Below are 26,062 nucleotides of genomic sequence, written 5' to 3' on the forward strand. Positions count from 1 at the left end.
TGATTAATAATTCTAAACTGTAAGGTTGCCATTATTGTTGATAGTTATTTACATAACCAGTGAACGAATAAACAGCCATTCACCACTTGAAGTGAGCGTTTGCCACACGATAAAACAAATGTTATCCAATAATCACATACCACAAATATAAACCTAAAATGGAAGTATGCATCTTTTCCACCATATACCTAGCTTATAGTACACCAGTATCATGAGTTATGCTGTTTCCCATTATTCCCCATCCATTTTGTGCTGTTTGGCTACACTATAGAGGATGTAAAAGTCATTTCTGATAGATTTTGCCTACCGCATATAAACGTTCCCAAACAAAAAATACACACAAAAACAACATAGTAGCAAAATACGCAATTCCTAGCTAAACATATGTATAGTTTTGTTAGCCATGGCATGATGTGTCGACTCTTCTCAACATCATATCCATAACCAACACATTCATGAACAATCTAGACAGTGACAATTGAAACAAATCATTGCGCAAACTTATGCAAAATCAAATTTGCAACTTAAGTAGTTTTGAATTCATTTGACATAATTTGAATCACTGAATCAACCATGTCAGAAAAAATATTCAATAAAAGCATTACAAAACATAACTCTCATCTCTTTCTTTTTTTCCTTAGATATATATATAAAATGGTCAGCACTTCGGTGAGATCATGCACAGAATACAAGCCATCACAAGCGATGAAACAATTGAAATGAAGGGAGGGGGGGAAAGCTAGAAAAGGAGGACAAGGTTCCACGCAAATGTCAAGAATAGAAGAGAGTCGCTTGTATCTTGTTTGCAGCTCCTTTCAAAGATCTTTTTAACGAAAGAATCAATGACTTGCATTCTTAACAATCTCACTTGTGGAACTTTGAAACATCTAGACAAAGAAAGGAGAGAGAAAGAGAGAGAAGATGTGAAAAGAGCAAGAACTTAGAGAGACGGAGGAAGAAGAAGAAGCAGAGATGGAAGATGAAAAACAGAAGAGGGGACGGGAAAGAATAGACAAGAGAGCAAGAGAAAGAGAGAGATAGAGAGACAAATAAATAGAGAGGGGAAGAAAGAGATAGAAAGAAAGAGAAGACGGCTAAGAATAATAACAAAGCTGAGTAAAACAAGTTGGAAGATATGGAGGCTCTTTCAATCAATTTTTTCTTTCTTTCTTTGAGTAATACAATTGAGATAAGGATCTGATTATCTCTCAATGTTACAAGAGATATTGATTAGCATGTAATCTGACAAATAAAAGCTTCAAAGAAATTTACCCCGATCTGTGAATTAATTGCTACTTTTTCATACTGCTACATCCGTCATCAATTTGCATTGGTTTGTCAAAAATTTGAATGTTAATATGGTAAAAATTTTGTAAACAGATTTATGTAGAAAAAGAGTAATGTCTGCACTATTTCTGCCACCCCCCCCCAGAAAAAAGCGGTTAAAACTTTAATCAAAGTATGAATACTATTCAGTGAATGCAGATGAGAACTGATGTGGTAAAAAGAGAAGTCTCAAATTTTGAGAGGAAGAGAAAGAGTCCTTCAACTTTGATTCAAGGCTAAATGGAAAATGTGCATCCCTTCCTAAAATCAGCTTTACACTTTAAAAAATTTGAAATAATGTACATTAACAAGCTCAGTAAATAAATTAACTACAATGTGCTGCTTCTCCACTAGTAGTAATAAAATGAACACACCGCTAGAAATGCTTCAAGAATTTCTCCTTTTTTTTCCGGCAACAAATTATAATATCACACACTCAAACTTATGGTATGACATTATCTTGTACATCTCAACAGTACTATTCGAGCCACAATTATCAAGCAAAATCATCTTTCAAAACAGACCAAAGTGGGATCATACATAAGATATGATTCGTATGAGTCTTTAAAAAGAAATTGAAGTACAAAAATCTGTTCGTACCGATCACTTCCCTCACTGGCAGCCACTTTCAATTTTAAAAGTCAAACAAATGTGACACATGTCAGATTCCTTGAGAGGAAAAACATACAACGGTTTTGCCCCTGATACACCAGACACAGGAGAAAATAAACATTTTGATGGTTTGATGTCAGTAAAGAAATGATGTTATTTCTTCCATCTGCAAATTAGATTTGTTATTATCTAGATTTGCAGACACCAATTAGATGTTCTTGCCTCAATACAAGAATATCAGATGTAGCTCTAGCTCTAGTTCTTGGCATAAGGTATGTTACACATCTTCTTTGGGTGACAACTTCTTATTCACCATGGCATTTTGATAAGTTTAACTTGAACGAAATACAGCCATACAAAAATGCCCTGTCTATACCTGCACAATATGTTGTATTCAGAAGTTGATTGCTTGCATTTGCTATTCTTCCTTTTGTTTCTTCTCCTTCAACTTACATACACAAAAAATTCTTGGAATACACATAAATATATTTACACGTTTCTTTGCAACATTGTTATCAAGAGTATAGAACAATTTAGGTATAAATCATATGTTATTACTGTCAGTTAACAAACACAAGTTTGCTTCAAGTTCTCATGTCTTCCTACATGTTATCATTCTTATATTAAATGAATGTTTATTTCATACTATTGATTTTCTTACATAATATTAGGGCTGCATTTGTACAGAAAGCAAAGGAGTCAATAAAAGGAAGAAGAGATCTAAAAAGAAAATGGTTTTGGAGACAAGAACAAACCTCTAAAAGGTATTCTGTCTTGTTGTTGTTTGTTCCCAGAGATATAAAAAAAAAAAAAGGGATATGATACCTCCAAGTGGAGTGGAATATATTCCACATTTCTCGTTATAGCAGCCAGAGTATACAGGGTTGCTGTACATTGAAGGTCTCTAGACACACCACAGTCCTTACAAAGATGTCATAAACAGCCACAATGGCTTCAATCGGGCCCCTGCTCAAGATCGGGGATGCCTTGGTATACCAGCGATGGGAGGGAGTTTTGATATAGAGGTCTAGATGTGTTCCCAAGACATGTTTATATTCCACATATGTAACATAACAGAGATAGTAGCACATGAGAGTCAACGTCTGTCATGGAATAAAACCACTTTCCAACAGAGGTATCAAGTTATTCACATCTTATTTTCATATGAGAGGTAACGTCTTCATTCAAAAGTTTTGTTTATCTACAAGCTTTTTTTTTTGGTGATACTGCAACAACAAAAAGAGCTAAAACTTATCCTCCACCACATATACCATAAGGAGTGCTTGGTAAAAATCAGAACGAGTATAAAAACACTGAATTTACATTGCATTCAACAGAATCTTCATTGTTCTTTCGTGTATATACATCTCTACCAAGTATCAAAGTCAAAACTTTACTCGGATTCAGTGTCATTAAGTCTCTCACATGGAAATAAGCATGAAAAAGTAACAACAAATATCTGTTTACTTAATATAAACAACAACAACAACAACAGAAGACAGCTTAGAAAGTAATTCTATACCAATCCTTACATCAATGCTTTGTGTGTCTCTGTGTACTTGGCTTTCATCTGAGACTGGAGTCTCATATATGTTAAACATCGCTACACGAAAAAGAAAAAAATATATAACAACAACTGAAAATTAAAAGTAAAGTGTCTAAAATAGGGAATGATCACACATAAGAACTATTACTTGTAAAGATAATCATGAAAGACAACATATCAGATTCGTGTTTCAACTGTGTTCCTTCAAATTTTTTTGTTTTTGCTTTGTAATACACCGAGCACATGACAAACACAAGACCATTCTCTACATTACTGCACATTGTTGCTACTGCATGACATCTAAAGTTTTCACATTTGTAACTTGGTGAAAAGTCTTTTTGCTTGGGTGGCTGTATATATGTACACACTATATACAATGATACACACTGTGGCAATAGCCAGAATGCAAAGTGACTGTAAAATGTTAAAGTAATTCTTACACACATCTCTGGGGTTCGTTATATATATATTTATTTTTGAATCAGGTTATCATAAACAGTGAGATTAACACCAAACTCACTTCTTACTAAGTGACTCTCATGCTACCTTTGTATATATAAGTATCATGTATATATAGTCGTGTTTATCATTAACTAACACATTTACACTACAGACCTGATAGAGGCTTCCACTGATATCAAAATGTCTCTGAGCCATAGCTACCAACTGGAACACACGCAGGAGCAACTGCGGTTGCATCGAATGTCTACATCATCGACCATTCAGCTCACTCTGGACATTGACCAAACTCTGTACTGACCTACTCTAGTCCCCGATTCGCAACGCACTCCCTGTTAGTTATCGGAGCAAAGTTGACAAAAAGGAGAAGAAAAGATAATAGAAAACCTGCTACCATAGGGTACACCGAAGATTAGATATATAATTTTACAGGTAACAGTGTACAACCGCTACCACCACCATCGGACAAATCCTCGACAAGATGTCTCTGAGTTGTCTTTCTTCGCCATTCTCACTTATTGTTATGTTTCTCCATGGTCCACTAAACCTTCACATTATTGTCCTTATTAATAGCGCAACTGCACTAGTTCACCATGTTCAACCTTGTAACAGGTTGCTTCATACTTCTGATGTTGTATCTCGTATTCACAAGCTGCTCATCCTGTGTAGCTCGACCTTGACAGCACGGCTTGCTCCCTGGGGGGTAAAGAAGATAGATGGAGAAAATGATCAGGAGGGGGTCTTAGCAAAGCGACCATTGTGGCTCGTTCCTTCATAAGGTAGTAAACCAACTCAAAAATACTCCTGCAGTAGCACAAGACTACTTCCTCTATATAAAAATCCTACTGCTCATGTATGACAAGGTAATGTCTTTGTCGTATATGTCTCGTTGAGCATCTGAGCATCGTTTCACGATACCGTCATGAGTATAAGTTCACATCTCATCGAAAGTCATGTTAAACTTAATACACGCATTGCGACTGGTTGTCGGCGAACTTGTACTTATGGGGGTTTTGTGAAACGCTGCCCTGGTTTCAGTTTGCTGCAGGAGGCTTTTTGTGAGGTGCTTTGCCGCATCATCAAGGTACAAGTCATCGGTCCACCCATCTAAGTCCTGTGTATTGATGAACCCTCATCTGACATAGTTTCCCACCAGTTCTCTTCTTTCCCATGTTTAATATGAGGAGAGGGAGCAGGTCTAGGAGCCACAAGCCGCTAGCCATCTCTTCTATAATGTTACACACACGCAAACTAAACAGGTCAACGCGCTACATCAAGTGCTTCTCAGCCAATAATGTGTGCTTGTTGGGTGATGAACACATATATTTGTCTTTCATGATGCTTTCAAACAAGAACATAAAATATGATCTAGTTTCTTGCTTGCACAGGATACACAGCCATACTACACAGACTGTGAATCTATATGTTTGCATAATATATATGGATATATACAGAACAGGCGGGAGGCCACACTCACAAACCAAAACGAGGGGGAGCTGTCATGCATACTACTGCGTTTTACGAGAGCCACCTGTACTCCGAATCGGTCTGTGTACGAGTAGAGGGCGGGGCTATCGCAACTGGACCTACCTTATAACTGGGTCTCAAAGCTGGTTCCAGTACCGGTGCTGAAGGACACCATGGGGGCGGCGTCCTGGTCCTGCTTGGTCGTCTCGATGTCGTAGGTGTTGTCGGGGGACATGAACTCGTGGACCGAGTTACTCAGGCTCTTGCGCTCGATACGGTGTTGGAGACCTGACTGGAAAGCGTGCACAACACGGATCTGATGGGAGGAGAACAATACCAGAGGGAGAGAGGGTCACACACCAATGCACAATCCAAGCACATATGATTTTCATACCACTTTGGGCTTCAAGCTCGCATTAGTAAGGCAGGGTGGGTGGTGGATTCATCTACAGGGTTTTGTTTAAAGCTGTCTGCAGCAAGGTCACATTAAAGGGTTATCGTCATGGCTACAACTACATCACGATGAAGAAGAGAATGTTTTCTTTCTTCATAAAAATGAAAATGAAAGCTAAACCAGTCAGATTTAAGGTTCTTTTCTCTCTCTTTTAATTTTTTTTAATGCCCCCTGTTGGCTTTCTTGCCTGTGTTCATGTACTGCACTGGTTTTTAAAGTTTAATAACATCCCTTACAGGCTTGCCAATCATATTCATTCAACTTTAGAACTCCTCTCTGATAAAAAAAAAAAAAACGTCCGTAACTTGCTGCACAAGTCATTTGTTTGGATACATCGTCAAGGTAAATCACTACGCAAGAGATACACCGAAGCGATTGCAACAAGGAAAAAACAACAGAGACACACCATCATCAAACCCAGGCATTTATAAGAGAAGCTGGAAAATCAAATCAAATTAAAATATACTGATACAACGGGATCACACTGATGCAAAGGGGTAACTCCAGGCAGGGTAGAGAAATATATATATATACCGGTATACAACCATACCACAATCAGTCTCATGCAATACATAAGAACTCAGTGGGGGAAAGGAAAAGTTTGAAGTACCGGTAACACACCATATGACGCATATGCAAAGGAGATAGTCAGGATGGGAATATGATTATCCCTCATGTACCAATGATACTGCGATCTCACAACCTATGTTATCTCGTAACTTAATCTGTTGGTTACAATTAAATTTTAGTTTTTGGCATAGACTCTAGCCCAATTTTTCTTCAACTTAATGTTCTGCTATGTGTGCTCATATTAAATAGTGTCCAGGGCAGTGTTTCATGAAACCGTCATAAGTATAAGTTCACCTAAATCCCATTGAAACTTGTGTTAAACTTAGTACACGCATTTCAATGGGATGTCTGTGAACTTGAACTTACGACGGTTTCATGAAACGCGGCCCTGCTATCATCATAACATTGTGTTCAGTCAATACCACTGAACACTTTTAAAATGATAAGCTGTTTCAAGTGACACCAAGAAAAAAATTGAAAAATATCAATGAAAAAATTGAGAAAGGTTTGAATAGTTTGAACTATGAATAACATCACAGTGGAACATCTGTCTTTTTATATCTACTTGTGTATTGTCATTACGAATTCAATTTTATACAGAACTTGCCAGTTTCCTAATTTAAATAGTGTACTATATCACATTATAATGGATAAACAACCAAATACAGGAAACACTGAAAGAACATCTCTGAAAAGTACATGTATAATATTTTACTGACACTGGATTCTTATATCATGTATAGGGATATAAAAGTGGAGAAGGTACTACATGTATTTTTTTTAGATATTGTAACAATTCTAAAGGAAAAACAATAAAGCTATTAAGAAAGAGTACTATAAATATTTGTGTGTAAATAAGTAGGGTATGTGAATAAATAGTGAAAAATAAGATAGGAAAAAAACACTCTTCATATCTCTAAAGGTGAAGTACGATGAATGATGAATTAAATTTCATTTACACCACAATTACTTAACATAGTTTGAGAATAACAAGAACATTCTAAATTAAAGATGATTATGAGAACTGAAATTTCAGGATTTTGGTTTCAAGTATATTTCTTTGGAAATAGATCAACAAATAAAAGGAGTTGCAGAAGATACTGAAGGCATACATCAAAGGTTTTCTTGCAGTTTATAGCAATACTCATAATATGAATAGAGAACGATATATATTTTAAATGATTTTACATGATTTTAAAATGTTCAATATTCAGAAAAAGGAGGTAATGCAATTACATGCATTAAATTATACTTCAAACAATACAACTACAGTAACATGAGATCGGGAGGCAGGGTAGACATTTTAAAGTTTCACAGTATAACATTGATGCCTTATTTAACAAAGAATGAATATGAGATAAAGACAATTATCACCATCCCAAAGAAAAAAGATCCTGCCATCCCGCAACTAGGGCACAAGAGGTAGCAATTAAAAAAGGAGTAACCACTATAGAGGGCTAGTTGTTTGAGGGTAAGCATTTTTTTGTAACGGGCAGGGGGGAAAGTCTCAGGGAAAATTTCAGTGGGTTATTGCCAGGAGGCAGTAATTGATGGAGGGGAAGGGGAGTTTTACCTGTCCCATCTTTAAGATGAAGGTCAGGGTGTCAAGATTGTATGTGTAAGTGTCTAACCATCAAAGAGATTTTCTTGAAGACATAAACAGTACCTTTAGGTGAACTTTAAGATTAATGCTTGTCATTATACCCCCATATATAAATTTCAAAGGGAACAGTCGTACGCAAAAAAATGGCTGCTACAGTAAAGGCAGCAAGGTGAAAGAATGAAATAAGCAAGATTATAGTCAGCACAACTAAAACTAGTGTAAAAGAAGCAATCCCTTGTTCCAAAAAGGCATTTAAAATACGGAACAACAGCAAGAGATGATTTGCAGGCAACGAGTAAACTTCAAGTTGGCAGGAATCATTCTTGATGCATCCAGCTTCAAGAGCGTGCTCTATCTATTCTCCTCCTCCTCCTCCTCCCGTTGTCATGGTGATACATGAAGCGGTTGTCATACAAGAGAGCAAAGCACACTTGATTTGCAAGCAAGAATATACATGGGATAAGGGGGATAAGGGGAGGGGTTGGGGATGTGGACAGATGCTGTGCAAACGTAGATCACACATAGTGCCTCTCCTTAAATGTAATGTTTTTAGAGATTTATTTGAAGAAACTTATTACAACAGACTGTTTCTGTTCCACATGACGTCTTTAAGCAGAGATGTTTAAAGAGTGAAGTGTAAAAGCAACTGAACTTTCACAAATAAACATAAGAACACAAATGAACATGTCTACATGCTGAATAGATGGATTTAGCCTTGTAATTTGTATGAAAGGGACATCGAACCATCTTATAATTGGAATCAAAATGAATGAAAAGCATGGTGAAATGAATATTATAATATGAATTAAAAAAATAAATAACTGAAAATGGAAAGAGTTTGACTAATGAAGAGAACTGCCATGTCAGATCTTGAAGGTCTGGTGTATATATTCAAGACCACAGATTATAAGATGGATATTATTCAACGCCATTTGAAAAAAAAACGCTTGGAGAAGAAGGGAAAGATCATTTACAGGTGAGGGGTGAAAGGGTACGGCAGGCATAGGAGTAAAAAAACAACTGGCAAGGTTGCATTAACCGATTCCTTGCCCTCATCACAAGACACTAGGTCACAACAAGAGAGGCACAATTCAAATTGGTAGAAGAGACTGGTGATGAGACTACTCACAGCACGACTCTGGCCGATGTTAAAGAGTGGGACCGGGAGGGCAGCGTGTGAGAGACGTGGATATTGATTGGAGGAAAAAAAATGGGATAAAAAGCATGAAGAAAAAAAAGGAGAAAAGTAAAATATTTTTTTCAAGAATGGCTAATAAGAAGTGAGAATGAATAGAAGAAGGAAGGAAGGAAAGATGAAAGGAAAAAAAGATGAAAGGAAAAAAAGATGACACCATTCTACAGATGTGGGAAAAAGAAACTTAAAGAGTGTAGTGAGAATGAAGACGAAATGGAGAGTGATACGGACGTGATATTCAATTATTCTTGTCGTTGTTACAGCAGTGTAACAAGTAGAAAGGAAGAAGAATGTAGATCTCAAAGATCAAACTGTTGCCCTCAAAAAAAAAGGAGGTGAAAAAAAGTTTTCCTTGCTCATTATAAGTGGAGGAAAAATTATATTTCTCCATTTGGGTAAATACGAGTGACATGACTTTGAAAGTGGCAAATATCATGTTACATGTGTACAAACACTTTTTTTCCTTCAAATTAGATTTTTAAATATTTGATATCATGAGCGAAAAATTCAATGTGATAGTGATCTGCCTAAGCTTGTGAACATTAAAAGCAAACTTTAGGTAAAAACAAGTTGATAAAATGTCTTCAATCGATTCGAAATTGAACTGATTCTGGTACAAACACAACACCAATAACAGCTCGAAGATACCTCTACACAATAAAGATAAGCAGTTGTACATTTATGGACTTCGTAAACAATGAACCTGATAAACATACACACTATATTAAAATGAGTATTAAAAATATATTCATGTTGAAGGAATAAAAATAAAACTGAAATAAACAGTATTAAAAAATTCATATATTTTCATTTTTTTTTCATCAAATAATTAACGGGACAATATCTGAAATCTTAGTGGGGAAAAAAATACATATCAAATGTGTATAGATTACTAGAATACACAAGAACATACATTATTAAAAAATGTAATAATTCTGGATACACTGCTACATCTTTATTCATTTCAAATGTTTTTGAGTACTTCAAATACCCCTATCCTATCACTGTTCCCTTTCTGATTTTGTCACGGAAATAAACTCATAAGGGGTAGCATGGACTGCAAATTAAATGAATACATAACAGGTTATTGGGAGTGGAATTGCAACTGAAAGAGAGGTTGAAGCAGTTGTGGAACTTAGGTTTAAGGGAATAGGGAGAGTCCTCTGTTTTACTGAAATTATTCACGTTCATTCATTCATTTCAGGGAAAATCATTCCATCCAGCATTTCTCTAAAAAACAACAATGGCTAGGACAACAGAAGTACTCGAGGCAAGAGAGATGACAACAATACGGACTTTCGACAACCTAACTAACAGTTGTTGCAGGTTGAAGAAAGTGAGGTAAAAACAACTGATTGAACAAGCAGACATCGCTGCACAGAGCATTTAGACATGTGACGCAAGCCATGGGGGCGGAACAGTTCATGCAGATGGGGGTGGACAAGACAACTTCAATACGGGGGGAGGAGGGGGTAGGGCTGGTCATACTCGTGACTCGTGAAGGTGTGAAAGAGGATACAAATATTGGAAAAAGAAAAAAGATTGATTTAGAGCAATTGAAAGAGAGAAATAATAGAAGTAAAGCAGGAAATGGAAATAATTAGAAATGGAGTAGCAAAATGAGTTAGTCAGTGAGTGACAAGAGGAGAAAAAAAAAAGGGAACGAAAGGGACGTATCTCATGGAAAATGATATGAGATGAATTTGAAAGAGACAAATCAGTCAGACAAATGACTTAATGGAGTGACAAATCTGACCCCAAAATACCCCAATTGCTGACTTGTATTTCTCATATATTTAATTATCAATCTAGTATTGGTGTTGAAATATAGCTCATTAATAATTTCCTGAAAGATATATCATGCTTCAGAGCTTAGGGTGCATAATTTCCTTGATTTTTCATAAATTATTAAGTGCCCCCAAAACTCATCTTGTTGGGTTATATTCTGAACAGTCATGAAATAGTTCATTTTTCCCCTCAAAGCCATTAACAAAAGCCAAGTTCAACTCTTCCCCAATTAGATAAGTGTCATCAATGGGAAAATAAAACAGAAATGAGAAAAACAGGGTAAAATAGAAGAGGGGATAGTAGACAGATAGGAAAAAAAGGCTGTCATAACTGAAATATTAAAAATTACAGGAAAAAAAGTTGCATTCATGTTAGATAACTTTAAGCATTTTTGAAAGGTAAGCTGCTGTTGTTAGGCATGTGTTAAATCACTTCAGTTTAAAATCATAATCAAAAGTTATTAATAAAGTGAGTGTGCTTGCTCGCTAAAGCTGTCCTGTCCCTCAATTTTAAATCACTGGCATTTTAATCACACTTAAATTTATAGCGATATAAAGGAGGAAAATATAATATGTATAATATAAAACAATGCATTTTTAAAGGTATAGGCAGAAAAACCAGAAAATCATGTTAAAGCAATTTAAATGAGGGTTACTTTTCAAGTATTTAGGCTTTATTCATGGATAGATCTTGCGATATTTAAGAATGTCAGATGCAAAGCCTGTTGCAAAAATATATGAGTGCAAATGGGGTGATAACCATATAATGAAATGAAAAACATAAATGAGCAAAATGGTCGGTCAATGAAAGGGGTGATGGCTGTATTCTAAAATGGATGTGTTTCTAATCAGAGTGTTTTGATAGATGCTGCTGTTCTCCTATTACTTTATAATTCATTCCAAACATAATGTTCATCCTTTGTTTTAAATTGTATTATCTTAACCAAATCATAGCCTCCGATCCAACACATCTCAGTAGCTAATCAGTTTAACATCACAGATCTAGCAAAATATCTTTGCCTAGAATAGTAAACAAATGTTTGGATAAATGTCCTGCAAATCCGATTTATTGGTCACAGCAATTGAAAATCCAGATCTGATTATTGTAAACTTTTGAACAGCATATTCTATGAAGAAATCTTGAAGACAAAACTGCTACACTAGTGCAAAAAAAAGAGTCATATCAGATTATCAATGTCATATGATAAAATTCATAAAAATAAAAAAAAATAAAAAAAAAATAAAAAAATAGGTTTTGTTTGAACTGAACTTCAGACACGTGCAAAGTGCCCCCCCCCATGCTATATCATTAAACTATCTTCTACTGTTTATTTTCAAAATATCAAATTTGAATTGAACACCTAGAGGAGAATAAAGTATATGAGTAAATACATTAGCACAAAAAAGGTGCTGATCTTGTCTGCAGCCAGCACATGGGCCAAATGCCCCCCCCCCCTAATCGTCCTCCCTACCATTTGTCAATACCCAGACGCACTGGGTACTCTCAGAATCACGCAACAAACATCTTAGAAACCCAGATGCGTCCTTGGTTGTGATGATGATGCGGTTGCCTAGTTACCTGTTGCTGAAGTCTTGTCAGCCCCCTCATCCACAGGATCTGGGCCCGTTTATGGTCCACCCTGTCGGGATGGTCTTCGTCGATGGGCGTCATAGAGGGTAGATGTTCCGGCTCGCTGCTGCGGCCGATCGTGCAGATGCGGGGCAGCTGCCTGGTGGGGACGTAAGCGATGATCTGCTGCCAGAGCAATGAGGAGAGACCCAGAAAGAAACACCACATCCACTCATCCAGGGTCAGGCCCGTCGAGCTGAACACTACGCTACCAAACTGTATTAATATTACCTGTGGACAGAAAACAGACACCCAATAAATTGTTTTTCACTGAATGAAAAGAGAGAAGATTCGAGCAAAGAATCAAGGTTGGATGGCACCCAACCTTAATCACAGTAAACAAATGTTCTCAATGATCTGAATTCAATTCATGAGTTTGCATATTCACAGTGACTTTGCATTAATTAAGCGCAGCTCATCGCCTCAGCTATATAGGCGAGCCAATCAGATCCACATGTAATGTCGTCACTGTAAATGCGGCAAATTTCACCCCTGTTGACCCGCAATTTTGAGGGATGTGGAAAATGAGGTTTTAATATGCTTAAGTGCAATACTGAAAAGGGAAAATGTATTCCTATATATTTGTATTCTACCTTCATTCAGCTTTCCGTTGATAAAAGTTGTATTTTCATTGGATAGGGTCTTCGAGTCAAACCTGTACTTACTTGAACGATTAAGGTGCCAATGATAACTATGAGGAAAATGGGATTGGTGTGGATACTGGAGAAGACGTTTCGCTCGCCGTGAACTTTGCGCGAGTTGATTTCATTGAAAATTTGCAATAGTACAAAGGTGTTGAAGATGATGGTAAAATGGTGAGTCGGTCTCCCGGATGGGCCCTCTTGTGAACCATCATCTATATCGAATAGCTGTGGACCTAGAGGGAGGGATGGAGAGAATTAGGAAAGGTTAGGGAACGGTTGAATAAACATCTCAAGAAAATAGAGCATATGCAGTGAGGATAGAATTGGCAGTGGGATGGGAACAATTTGATCCAAAAAATAATTTTTTTAAAGATAGAAAGAGCCTTCATAAATGAATACATCAAAAATATCTGCAAATGCATTTCATTGCACATAATTACTGAAACATGCTTGCCATGTCAGAATTGTTTAAAGAAGCCTCGCCTCTCAATAAACAAATGTCACTTTTTACCTCTGACATGGAGCGTTCCCATATGTGTTCAACACACAGAATGTATGTAATTTATTGTGTCTTCCTATGAAACGAAGATCCCTTTAGAACTAATTTCATTAATGACAAAAAAAGTCTCTTTACTTTTGAAGGTAAAGGGACACTTTCCCCTGCTTAAGTACTAACAACTGCCATAACAGAAGCGGCATGAGCAACAAGAACAAGAGACATGTTATTTGCTCTCTGCAAGTTTTTGATAAATTACTGGGTAAAACAAATGAACAATCAAGGTGAAAGCAAGAGGAGTGATATCTCAAACACTTTGACACAGATTCAACACCATTCTATAGCTCTCATCAAACAACACTGATGTGGCACTCACCTGCATACAGAATAGTAAATATTATAACAATTTGGAAGGCAGCATGACCTATAATATTCCTCATCATAATTCTAGATATAAGGGGCTTGGTACGGCCGTAGGGCTTGCGTTTGAGCAAGCCTTCCGTGGGCATCTCGGTGGCCAGGGCCAGCGAGGCGAAGGAATCCATGATGAGATTGACCCACAGCATCTGAATGGCACGCAGGGGACTATCCTGTATGGGGAGGGGTTGGTGGGGGAGAAAAAGGTTTAACAGGAATGTATTCTTATCTAAAAGCGCTGAACGTCATTCCCTGCCCTCTTTAAAATATCCTTTAAAATCGCTGAACGTCATTTCCTGCCCTCTTCAAAATATCCTTTAAAATCGCCGAACGTCATTTCCTGCCGTCTTCAAAATATCCTTTAAAATCGCCGAACGTCATTTCCTGCCCTCTTCAAAATATCCTTTAAAATCAACTATGATACATAGTCGTAACCACATATTCATCAAGAGAGATTCATCTGTGATTGAAATTCCTAAATGGGATGTATTTTTTGTCTACTTGATTTCCAAAATGGCAGACTAAGACGTAGAACAATCATACTTGATAGACACAAATAATGACAATAAATCCTAAACAAAACCGGTTGAAAACAAAGAGACACAAGACAATAAATTTGTTCTCATTTGCTTTCTCCTTCATTTGAAAATAAAAATTATGCTGCAAAATAATGTGTCTAAGAAAGACCATGCATTCGTGTTCTACTAGGACAGACTTTACCCCATATTACGTCTTGCAATGAAAAAGAAAATATAATCTCGGAAGAAAATCATCAATGTCTGCATTGGGTAGCCCAGATAAAAAAAAACTTAAATTTACTCCACTCGATTGGTTCAGCTTAACTCTACATTAGCTTTTCCATTATTTGTCTGCCTTATACAAGAATAGTTCCTCTTCAAATAATTATAAGAAAATACTTACATTGATTGTGCATGCTCCCACGAACGCTACTGTAACGGCAACTAAATTGACGGTAAGCTGGAATTGGAGGAATTTGGCGATGGAGTCGTAGACATTACGCCCCCACATGACAGCCTTCACAATGCTGGTGAAGTTGTCGTCTGTTAAGATGATATCGGATGCTTCCTTGGCTACATCAGTACCAGCCAAACCCTAATATAAACAAATAAAAAAAGTTAAAAATGTCACATATGTCCTTTGCAATTCATATTTTACCATTATAAGAGACAATAACATCGGACACTATTTAAAAAGAAACAAAACTAATTCTAAAGAACGCGGAGATATGTATCTTTGATTAGATTATATACCAGTACAAAATGTACTTGTGATCACACCAAACTCAGAGAATTATAAAAGAGAAATACCAATGTGAGATTTTCTTATCAAGTGGACTAAAATAATCTTGTTAAAAACACTGCTAAAGGGCAATGTACATTACTAGGATAGAGATTGGCATAAGGAAGACACAGAGATGACTGAGCACTGGTAAGATTGACATTAGGAAAGAGAATGAACAAATTTAAAATGTTTCATATGCACGCTCAAAACTTTTGGATGACTGACCATGAGCTGGAGAAGAAGAAAAAAATCTCATAGGAATTACTTCAAGATGTCAATACAATCATATCTTCTGCTGAGAGCCAGGAGGCCGAGGGTGTTAGCAAACAATAGGTCAAATGTCAAATGTCATGGAATAGACATCATTCTTACCATGGCAAATCCAACATCAGCCTTCTTGAGAGCGGGTGCATCGTTGGTTCCATCTCCTGTGACAGCTACCACCTCCCTGTTGGATGTAAGCTTACTGTCGATGATGCCTTTGACCAAGGTGTGCTTGTCTGTGGGCGAGGAACGGGCCAACACCCTCAGTTTGGGCCAGACCTTGTCCAGCAGGTGCTGCTTGATCTAAAGAAGAGAATGATATCATATGGGGTGTCAGGTGGGGTGTCAGGTGGGGTGTCAGGTGGGATTGTGGCAAGGGATGAAGGACATGAACAAAGTGACATCTGAATGTTTAGAACTTTCTACCAGGTAGATGAAAAGATACAGAGAAACACATACACAATGCATTTTTTCTATGGTAGGTCTACACGCATGCTCTCTACAACACTTACCGGTATCTAACATTACTAATCTTCGTACACATCAATTCATGCTGTATTTTACATAACTTATTTGGTAAAAATGATTCATATAATATACATTTATTTCATTCCAACCTATCTACACTTTTCTTTTCAACAAGTCAAAGAATTCTGAAAAATTCATTAGCCTCAATTGCCAACTACACACATAATTCTACAAAGTTTGGCATTTGTTTGGCAGACACACATCATGTGCTTCACATCTGTGTCTTATAACACAGATTACAGGGTACACAAAGGTGGCCACGGTTGCTTGCAGAGCTCTATCAATTTCTGTCTCCATAACATTGCCTCTTGCCATTAAAGATAAACTTGAGTTCTGGTAATGCGATTGCATTGTGAAAGAAAAGGTGTGGAATGGATCAGAAAAGTTGATCATATAGCATGTAAGTAATGGTGTGTAATGCAAGGTTCTGGAGTCATCAAAATCATCATAAATTTGGCAGAGTCTTGGTAAAGTAACAATCACTTACACAGAAAGATGTATATGGGACAACACACATGGTGTCGGGGCTAGTACTACCCTGATTTCCTTATCTTTCTATGCTCATTACTCAGCCAGTATACATTTTCTTCCAAAATTGTTTGGCACATGACATTTATTTGTAATCTTGAACATTCAGTGTAAGTTTCGTTAGATTCTGTGAGAATTCATTTTCTTTTTTTTACCAGAACTCAAGTTATCTTTAATTTACATGTTTTGTTTTGTTTTCCTGTGTCATGTTTGAATAGGTCTAGGGGGGGGGGGGGGAGGTGACTTACCACTCCATTCTCTGTGATTCTCCTGTTGAACTCCCTTCCTTCCATGACCAGGGCATCATCCCCCTGCTTCAGGATGCCACACTTGACGGCTATGGAGCGCGCTGTGTTCACGTTATCACCAGTCACCATACGTACGGTGATACCGGCACTCTGGCAATCGGCAATGGCTGGTGGAACCTGCAACATTCACAAAAACAAAAACAATCTTATTTTTAACCAAAAACTGAAGATGCCAGATATTTAAATGATAGATTTCAACTGCTCGAAGGTAGGTAATGATTCAGCTTTTGTTCCATTTTTGTTCTTCTTCAAAACATCAATCTATCCTATATTTAAACTGGAATCAATGATCGCAATTGCCTAATGTCCAAGGCAACCACAGGACTTTAGATAATACATAAATCAGCGAGTATTTAACCTTGAAGATCCAATGTTAGTTAGTTTGAATTCTATGAGAATGTACTTGCTTTGTCGAAATATAGGGTAATGAAGGACTGGAATTCAGGTTCTAGGCTAGGTTTTGATTAAGGAATAGGAGCAAAGCTTGGTGAAGTGTTAGGTCAAAAGTTGAATTCAAAAATTGGTCAGGATGAGAAATAAGACCATATAGCAATTGTTGCAGGAGCACCGTACCTCATTCCTGACTGGATCCTCAATGCCAACCAGAGCGATGCAGGTCAGTTCCTTGACCACGGTGTTCTCTTTCTCCCACTGGGGTGTAGGTTTGTCCCTGGTGATATCCTTGTAGGCCAGACAGAGTGTCCTCAGACCTTCCATGGCCCACTTCTCAATCACCTCCTTGACGATCTTCTCCTTCTCGCTGGCAGGGAATGGCTGCGCCTCACCCGACTCATCAAGGATGTACTCACACCTAGACACGAGCATAAATCGTGCGTAAATATTTATTCTATGCAAAATAACTGAGACAAATAGAAACTGGAAATCACTGAACTTTTGATGAGTTCTTAGATGCAGCTCTATTGGCTTACATGACCTTCATCAAACATGATATTAAAAAATAAAAAATAAAAAAAATATAAAGCCTGTAGAATTAAAGCGATGAAAATTTACAAGAAGGAAGCATTATTTTTAAGCTAAGACTAAATTCTTCCAAAGACTAGACCCTAAAATTCCGTCAAGGACCATTAACATTTTTCATTCAGTCATACATATGCTATATTTAGTATTTATAGCAATGCAGGAATTTCTTCACACCTGGTACCAAACAGCTATACCATGTATGACCCGGACAACCTTAGACAAAATTTCTTTTATAGGGAACAAGCACCTGTTGGGATTTACATCCTAAACCTAATATCAAGTCTACTTGAACACTGCAGTAACCCAGTTCATTAACTAAGTTTGAAAGCATGATCTCTGATGCTCCCTTGGAACAGAGCCTGAAGCCTCCCTCAGGAAAAGGGATGACCATATTAAGAAACGAACTCAGACTTGAACCTACAACCTTATGAAAAGTCCTCCATCAAACTGTACCCTCTGCATTCCTGAACTTACTTTGAAAGCATGATCTCTGAAGCACCCTTAGAGTACATCCTGAAACATCCTTCAGGGAGAGGGATGACCATATTAAAAGACAAACTCAGACTTGAATCTACAACCTTATGAAAAGTCCTCCATCAAACTGTACCCTCTGCATTCCTGAACTTACTTTGAAAGCATGATCTCTGAAGCACCCTTAGAGTACATCCTGAAACATCCTTCAGGGAGAGGGATGACCATATTAAAAGACAAACTCAGACTTGAATCTACAACCTTATGAAAAGTCATCCATAAAACTGTGCCCTCTATTCCTGAACTTACTTTGAAAGCATGATCTCTGAAGCGCCCTTAGAGTACATCCTGAAGCCTCCTTCAGGTAGAGGGATGACCATATTAAAAGACGAACTCAGACTTGAACCTACAACTTTATGAAAAGTCCTCCATTAAACTGTGAACTTACTTTGAACTATGAACTTTGAATTTTGAACTATGAACTTACTTTGAAAGCATGATCTCTGAAGCGCCCTTAGAGTACATCCTGAACCCTCCTTCGGGGAGAGGGACGATCGTACTCATGGACTTCCTGGCTGAGTTGAAGGTGTACACGCATGTGTACTTCTCCACCGGCCATCGATCCCTTGAAAGCTGGTACTCTTCGTGAAGATCCAGTACGAAACCCAAGAGGGCGCACTCTGTCTTATTGCCAATTTGACGAGGCATTTCACCTTGCTGTTCAGCAGGCTGTGTGTGGGTAGAGGGAAAAGAAGGGGATAGGATTAATAGGTACATGCAGATTGTTTAATTGAAATACCAATGAGGAGGATTTCTTAATGAGAAAAACGGGTGGACTTGTAGACTTATACTGTTTATTAAGGTTACTTGCTATGAGAAGGAGAACCACAGAATACCCCCACCGCACAAGTAATCGTAACCTCTTAACCCTAACACTGACCCTACCCCTGTTATTGTACTGACCATTATGGTCCAACACTGACCCTAACCCTGGAATATTGTACTGCCCATTAGGGTCTAACACTGACCCTAACCATGTAACATTGTACTGACCATTAGGGTCTAACACTGACCCTACCCCTGTGACAATGTACTGACCATTAGGGTCGAACAGACCAACACTGACCCTAACCCTGTAACATTGTACTGACCATTAGGGTCTAACACTGTCCCTAACCCTGTAACATTGTACTGACCATTAGGGTCTAACAATGACCATAACTCGGTAACATTGTACCGATGCAGGATAGAGTATTCATCAAGTAAGTCCCTTTCCATTTCATCTCCTTGAAATATGATGGTTAAATTAAAATATAACCCAAACAACTTTGTGTGCAGCACCCTTTAATGAATGAAACATCAACATGAAGTACATCTTTAAAGTGGCTTGTTTTTCTTGGCTCTAGAGACAATCCTGCTTGTAGGTTTGCACATTTATTGGTCGACGGGTTTTTCTAGATCACATCGCCCTCAGGGGGTACATCGTTTTCTCTTTCCAGCTCTTCTCGCCCTCCCTTACTCTTACTTCAAACTTCCTCATTCACTCAAATAATCCTTATTAAATAAATGTAGAGCTTGGGATTGGCTAGTTATGGATCGATCGTCTAAATGAGAAAACAATGCCCTGGGGCAACATTATGTCATCATTTTGTTCACACCAGTGCGCGAAGGTGAACAAACATGGGCGTGCTTTCCTGGATAGGGGGACATGTGCATACAGGGGGACATACTGTGTCAACATACAAGCATGAATGTCTGGGCTATATTTGTACTTTGTCTCCTAATTCAGACAATTTTTTTATACCTTAGACTGACAGGTATTGCTGTTATACTTTGATTTACATGGGATAACTAACTATCAAGAACTTTTGGAAAGTGTCACCTATTTCTTATTGTTATTATTTAGTTAATACCCCCCCCCCCCCTTATTTCAGCCTACTCTGGGCAAATTTAATTCATAAATTTATGCAGGAAGAAAATAAGTCAAAAATTGGGGTGATTTGGAAGAGAGTCTGGTTTTGAAGACTAGATGTCTAAGGGAGTGACTCATGCGGATAAAAACATGGATAGCATGCCGGCCCCCAAGCGATATGTTTCTTTAAAACCCATTAAAATGCACAGCTTATTGCACCAGCATGAACATTGTCTACTCACTTTGATTGAAACTACCCTCTGAGACGTACAGACAAGCGTTTACATGTATTGTTCATTCACTTTACTTTATGCACAGTTTAACAAAATGTCCCCTACTCCTCTCAATATTGTTTCGTCCAAGTGATACATTGTTCCATGTGTAAAATGAAGTGTCCATCAACTTATCATGGTGTAAACAGAGCAAAACAATCCTCTCACACAAACTAGTATATATAAGATTACTCCCCCAAAAAATGTTTCTAGTTAAAGCCAACAGAGAAGGTCTATTTTGCGGAGTGCTGAAACATGTCTTGTGAAGAATGACATGAATCTCCAGCAAAAAATGTCATAAATGTTTCATTACATTTTAACCTTTGAACATGTCCATCATGAATAACTCCTTGAAGAAAAACAACGGGCAAGGCTATTCTTAAGAGAATTTGGGCATTTCTGGGGAGGGGGAGGGGGGGGGGGGGATATCACCCCTTCCTTCAACCAGAGCATGTGCACCTTCTGTTTTAATAGTAAAGACTGGATGGAAAAGTGGATATCTCTTCTTGTCCACAGTTGGAGGCCACAGGGATGCAAATCATTCAGTGGACCGTCACTAGACATTTCACGTCTGAATGAACACTCTGCTATTTTGGACAGACCATGGCCATTTGGGCATTGAGAGGAGACAACCTGAAACACAGTCTGACATGTATCACCTTCTCTGATCTCAGGGATTCTTGAAGAGACCATCTCTCAATTCTCTGATGGGGTTTTTCAAGAGATGAAGCAGTGAAAATACAAAGGGCCAACCAAACTAGACTTACTTGGAAGAAATGACAATGACAAGCTTATTCACTGGGAGATATTGAACACACATGTGTAAGCATGTGCACACAGTGGCCTGAATTCATTTAATGTTAGCAACTTTTTTAATCTATCCCATGTTTGTATGCTTTTATCCATCTCTTAATTGGTCAAGTGTGCTATAAACATCCTACATGTGTGTTAATGATAGACTTTTCTACTGGTTATTTAGTAAAGTTACATCCTATCATACAACATGCAGTCTCAAGCATGTTTTTTGTTGCCCTTAAAAGAAAAAATGTCTTTCTCAATCACAAATTTTGAAAGTCCCCCCCCCCCCCTCCCCCAATTTTTTTGCCCTCTCCACTTATCAGGAATAAGGGGCCATTCCTCTAAATGATGCCTCTGAAGCAGCCTGTAATACGTCTCACAAAGAGTTATTACGTTGAAGAAAAGGGCAAATTCCATTATACCTGTCCGTTCCAGTACAACTTAAGCTCCTTTCTACAGGATATAATGATCAGACGGACATTTCACCTTTAGAGGGTTACTAAAAATCTAGACCTAGCTGATATTAAAAAGCACTCTTTCCATTTGTGTGATGGGCAATGCAGTCTGTCTTGCTTCTAGCAATCTCACGATTGATTGGCAGAGGCATGTCGGCGACGACACAAAACTCGTTCATCCGGAAGCTTCTACCATACCTGGTAACAGTCTGGATACACGGTGGTTGTCAGGAGTTATAACACTTGAAAATGTGAGAAGCTTTCAAGGTCTGACACCACTGCTTGCGTCAAAGAAGCATGGTTAAAGTCATGATTGAAGAGCAGAAGAAGGGTAGGGGGGGGGGATTCAAGGAGACTCCTGCAAGACACCAGGTTGCTGGACATCGTTTTAATCTCAGGGATATAGGTTGGTTTATCTAATGAAGTGGAAGTGACACCCTGACAGGTTAAAGCATCTTATGCATTGTACAATATGAGGCTTGGGAAAGCCTAAACTTGAGAGGTGTCAGGGCTGGAAGTGACTTTAAACCCTGGATAATGGCATCCCTGTAATCAGAAAGGGGGGGGGGGGGCTTGATAGTACTTTTTAAAATCAAAGAAACTATCATGGTCTTTGTCTCTCTTTCTTTCTTCATTGATTTCTTACCAGAATCCTAGAGGAGTAGCTGCTGTTGACCGAGATGCCTTCCACCAGAAGATGCCTTGCCTCACTGTCAATCTCGTTGTTCCCTGGTGTCTCAACAAACATCTTACGTCCGATGAAGCTCTTGACGACCGTCATTCTGTTGGTGGTCAGGGTGCCTGTCTTGTCGGAACAGATCGCCGTGGCATTACCCATGGTCTCGCAGGCGTCCAGATGCCTAACCAAGTTGTTATCGTGCAACATTTTCTGTGGATGGGAAAAGTGAGGTATATTGATTGAAAAGATGAAGTTTAACCATTTAAACAAAGCATATATGCTGAAGGAGCATGTTAAAGAGAACGATGATGAGAGAGGAACTGATCAATATCAGACAGAGATGTCGGAGAGAGAAAACAGGAAAACACTAATACGAAAGCGATCCTATTAGAGGACGAAGAAACTTGGAGGAAAATAAAAGAGGTAAACAGGAGGAAAGGGAGGAGGAGAAAAAGAAGCAACAGTTAATAAATACATCCATTCTGTACATACCTTGACAGAATATGCCAAAGAAATGGTCACAGCCAGAGGGAGACCTTCCGGAACAGCTACCACCAACACGGTTACACCAATGATGAAGAAGTCTACAAACTCCTGCAAGTGACTGTTGTTCCAGCTATTCTTGTGGATGCCATACTCCACGATGCAGAACCGGCAAATTAAGACTAATGTGGTCAGTACGGCAACAGTGCAACCTGTTGGGCAAGACAAGTCATTTGAAATCTTGAGTCATGCAACATTTAGACGTATAACAACTAATTTTTTGTTTGTTGTAAATGCTGATCCTTTTCTCAAGAATGTTTGAATCAAAGGACATGTCGTCGGCCGGCTGGCAGAAGGGCGTTTTCGAATTATTTGCATTTAAAGATTTGTTTTATATTTAAACTGCTTTCTGTACCGAAAATTGATTTAAAACTTAAAAGACTAATAGAAACACGGCCACAATTTTTTGTTGGAAATAAATCAGTCTTATAAAATTTTGAGGTGATTTAGTGCTAATGCCCTTCTGCTTAACGCTTCATTTTTTACCTGAAGTTCGAGCTAACGCCCTTCTGCCAGCCAGGCGACGATGTTATCCTTAGGCCATCATCACATCAAATTTGCAATAATGCATGGGTTAGGAATATTACTTTCCTGAACTCTATCCAAGCATGGACCTACTACGAAGTAGGTCCATGATCCAAATATGATTTTTAATGTCTGAGAGGTCTAGGGCACATGTAAGGGGAAATTCAATTTCAAGGTACACTGACCTGCGTAACCAATTTGGATGGCCAATTTGGTGAGCTTGCCCTGGAGCACAGATTTCCCATCCGATATGCCCTCATCCCTCTCTGGAATGATCATCTTCTTCTTGCCGTTGTGAGGGGCTTCCCCAGGCATGGTGTCTGGGACCTCTGTCTCTGCGTTGCCATCGGCAGCCTTACCATCAACCGGCACATTATTAGCTGTAGCATGAGAGACAGACAGACAGAACAAGAGATAGAGAGAGTGAGATAGACATGGAGTGGTAGGGAAAGAGAGGGGGGGGGGAGAGAGAGATGGAGGGAGTGAGTGAGAGAGAGAGAGAGAGAGAGAGAGAGAGAGAGAGAGGGGGGGGGGGAGATGGGGGGAATGGGTACAGAGAGTTGTGAAGGTGGGGGAAGACACAGAGTCAGAGAGAAGTGAGAGAGAGAGAGAAAGTGAGAAAAAAAAACACAAAAAGTTATAATTAAGATATGACTGAACACAAATATAAAATTAAAAAATTGTATTAGTGATGTCATAATATTGTCTTGTAGAAGAGAAAGGGGGGGGGGGGGATCTAATACAGTACTGATTAGTAACCATCAGTGGGTAAATATCTGACTATTTATATGTAACAGCCTATATTACTGAAGCGAACTATAACAAAAAGAAAACATTAGGTAACAAAAATGTAGAAACTGTTTTATCAATGAAATTCATCTCACTACTTAATTGAAGTATATAAAGAGTAGTTTTAAGCATCTAATGTTCAAAATCCTTTTCTCTTCTCGAACCCTAAGTACTTGAACCCAAGCCTCCTCTGCCCAGTCTTGGCATCATAAAGTAAAGCATAACGAGAGGGTACCAAAGCTATCCATTCCATCATCAAGGATAAGCCTTCTCGTTCAAGTCTCTCCTGAATGTCTCAAGTGGATAGGGGCTTTCCCTACATCCCTAAGTCATTAAAATGGTCAGGAATTTCACCGCATTCCAGGGCATTCTACCCACAAACTTTCACCTAATTTCTCCCAGCCCTTCCAATTTTCTCACTCACTTTTTAATTCATTCAGGGCTGTCCAAGCAATATTTTTCAACGAGGCAAATTTCAAACAACAACAGAAATACAGAGATAATATTTGTTGATGAAAAATCATAAATAATTGCTTTGTTGCTTTTGATGCTGTCTAGAAGATGATTTCATCACTTTGGGTGACAGTATGAAAAGGGAGGTTCTGTGTTTCTATTTTTACCAAAATTTCTATTATAATTTTGTTTCTCTACCAGAAGCAAACTTTCATAATTTGTATCATAGGCAATGGTACGGCTTCAGGACTGAACAACAAAAAAATGCATTAATCATATTTAAATGCTCAATAGGATACATGTTAAATACCAAATCATTTTTTATATGTTTGTGGGATGGGGCTACCCCTCTGCCCTCAACAGAATTGATCCCCTGCCTTAGATCAGTTTCATTGCTTTTACCGCTAAATATTTCCATGGATGACAGTTAACTCTGACTTTAGGCGGAGATTAATCTTACCCAAATTACTAATCTTCAAGAAGGATAAGACGATACTACAGAAAATACAGATCAAACAACAACAAAAAGTGGAAACACGATTCCCTGCGATTATTTGGAAGTGGATCATTTTATCTTTGCTGTAGTACACTAATCAAGCAGCTATGTTTCAACCCTGCATGTGCGTATCAGGTTCCTAGCTGATCTCTCACATTCTTACATTGTCCGATGATGATATGCGTCCGTCGTTCGTGATAGCAGGGCTTTCGTATCGTCTTTCACTCCCGGAATTTCTTTCCGAGCTTAATCCCACGATGATCTAAATGGGTGTTACCTCTTTACAAGCCTTGAGAAAGGTTTTCTATTTTACGATCAGTAATTAATCTACCCAGGTGCCATAACCGATTGACACTCCTTCTGCTCACTAATAGGTGTTTCAATTTGGAAGGTAATTTATTACAATATATTTATTACAACATATTTATTTCAAAGGCACTGAACTGTCAGAGCTGCAAGATAGCTTTTCCCAACGTTATAGCAATGATTAGGATACACTAACAATATTTCTCTTTCTTGTTTTTAAAATTTAATTTCTCTTTTTAATTTTTT

General features: G+C 38.1%; 1 protein-coding gene across 1 annotated transcript in view; it reads right to left on the reverse strand.

The window, feature by feature from the left end:
• Nucleotides 1-4,447: 4,447 nt before the first annotated feature.
• PMCA (sperm plasma membrane calcium transporting ATPase) overlaps nucleotides 4,448-26,062 on the reverse strand; it is a gene marked incomplete at its 5' end in the record, with an annotated part of 60,274 nt that continues 38,659 nt past the window's right edge. The window contains 16 exon segments of the mRNA NM_001033650.1: nucleotides 4,448-4,639; nucleotides 5,534-5,726; nucleotides 12,599-12,880; nucleotides 13,315-13,526; nucleotides 14,166-14,379; nucleotides 15,128-15,319; nucleotides 15,881-16,075; nucleotides 17,077-17,253; nucleotides 17,710-17,804; nucleotides 17,807-17,816; nucleotides 17,819-17,847; nucleotides 17,850-17,947; nucleotides 19,076-19,317; nucleotides 22,672-22,914; nucleotides 23,197-23,399; nucleotides 23,958-24,152. Coding sequence (NP_001028822.1) covers nucleotides 5,535-5,726; nucleotides 12,599-12,880; nucleotides 13,315-13,526; nucleotides 14,166-14,379; nucleotides 15,128-15,319; nucleotides 15,881-16,075; nucleotides 17,077-17,253; nucleotides 17,710-17,804; nucleotides 17,807-17,816; nucleotides 17,819-17,847; nucleotides 17,850-17,947; nucleotides 19,076-19,317; nucleotides 22,672-22,914; nucleotides 23,197-23,399; nucleotides 23,958-24,152 — 2,579 coding nt within the window.

The sequence above is a fragment of the Strongylocentrotus purpuratus genome, unplaced genomic scaffold (assembly GCF_000002235.5).
Source record: "Strongylocentrotus purpuratus isolate Spur 01 unplaced genomic scaffold, Spur_5.0 spur5_scaffold_6, whole genome shotgun sequence".
NCBI lineage: Eukaryota > Metazoa > Echinodermata > Echinoidea > Camarodonta > Strongylocentrotidae > Strongylocentrotus > Strongylocentrotus purpuratus.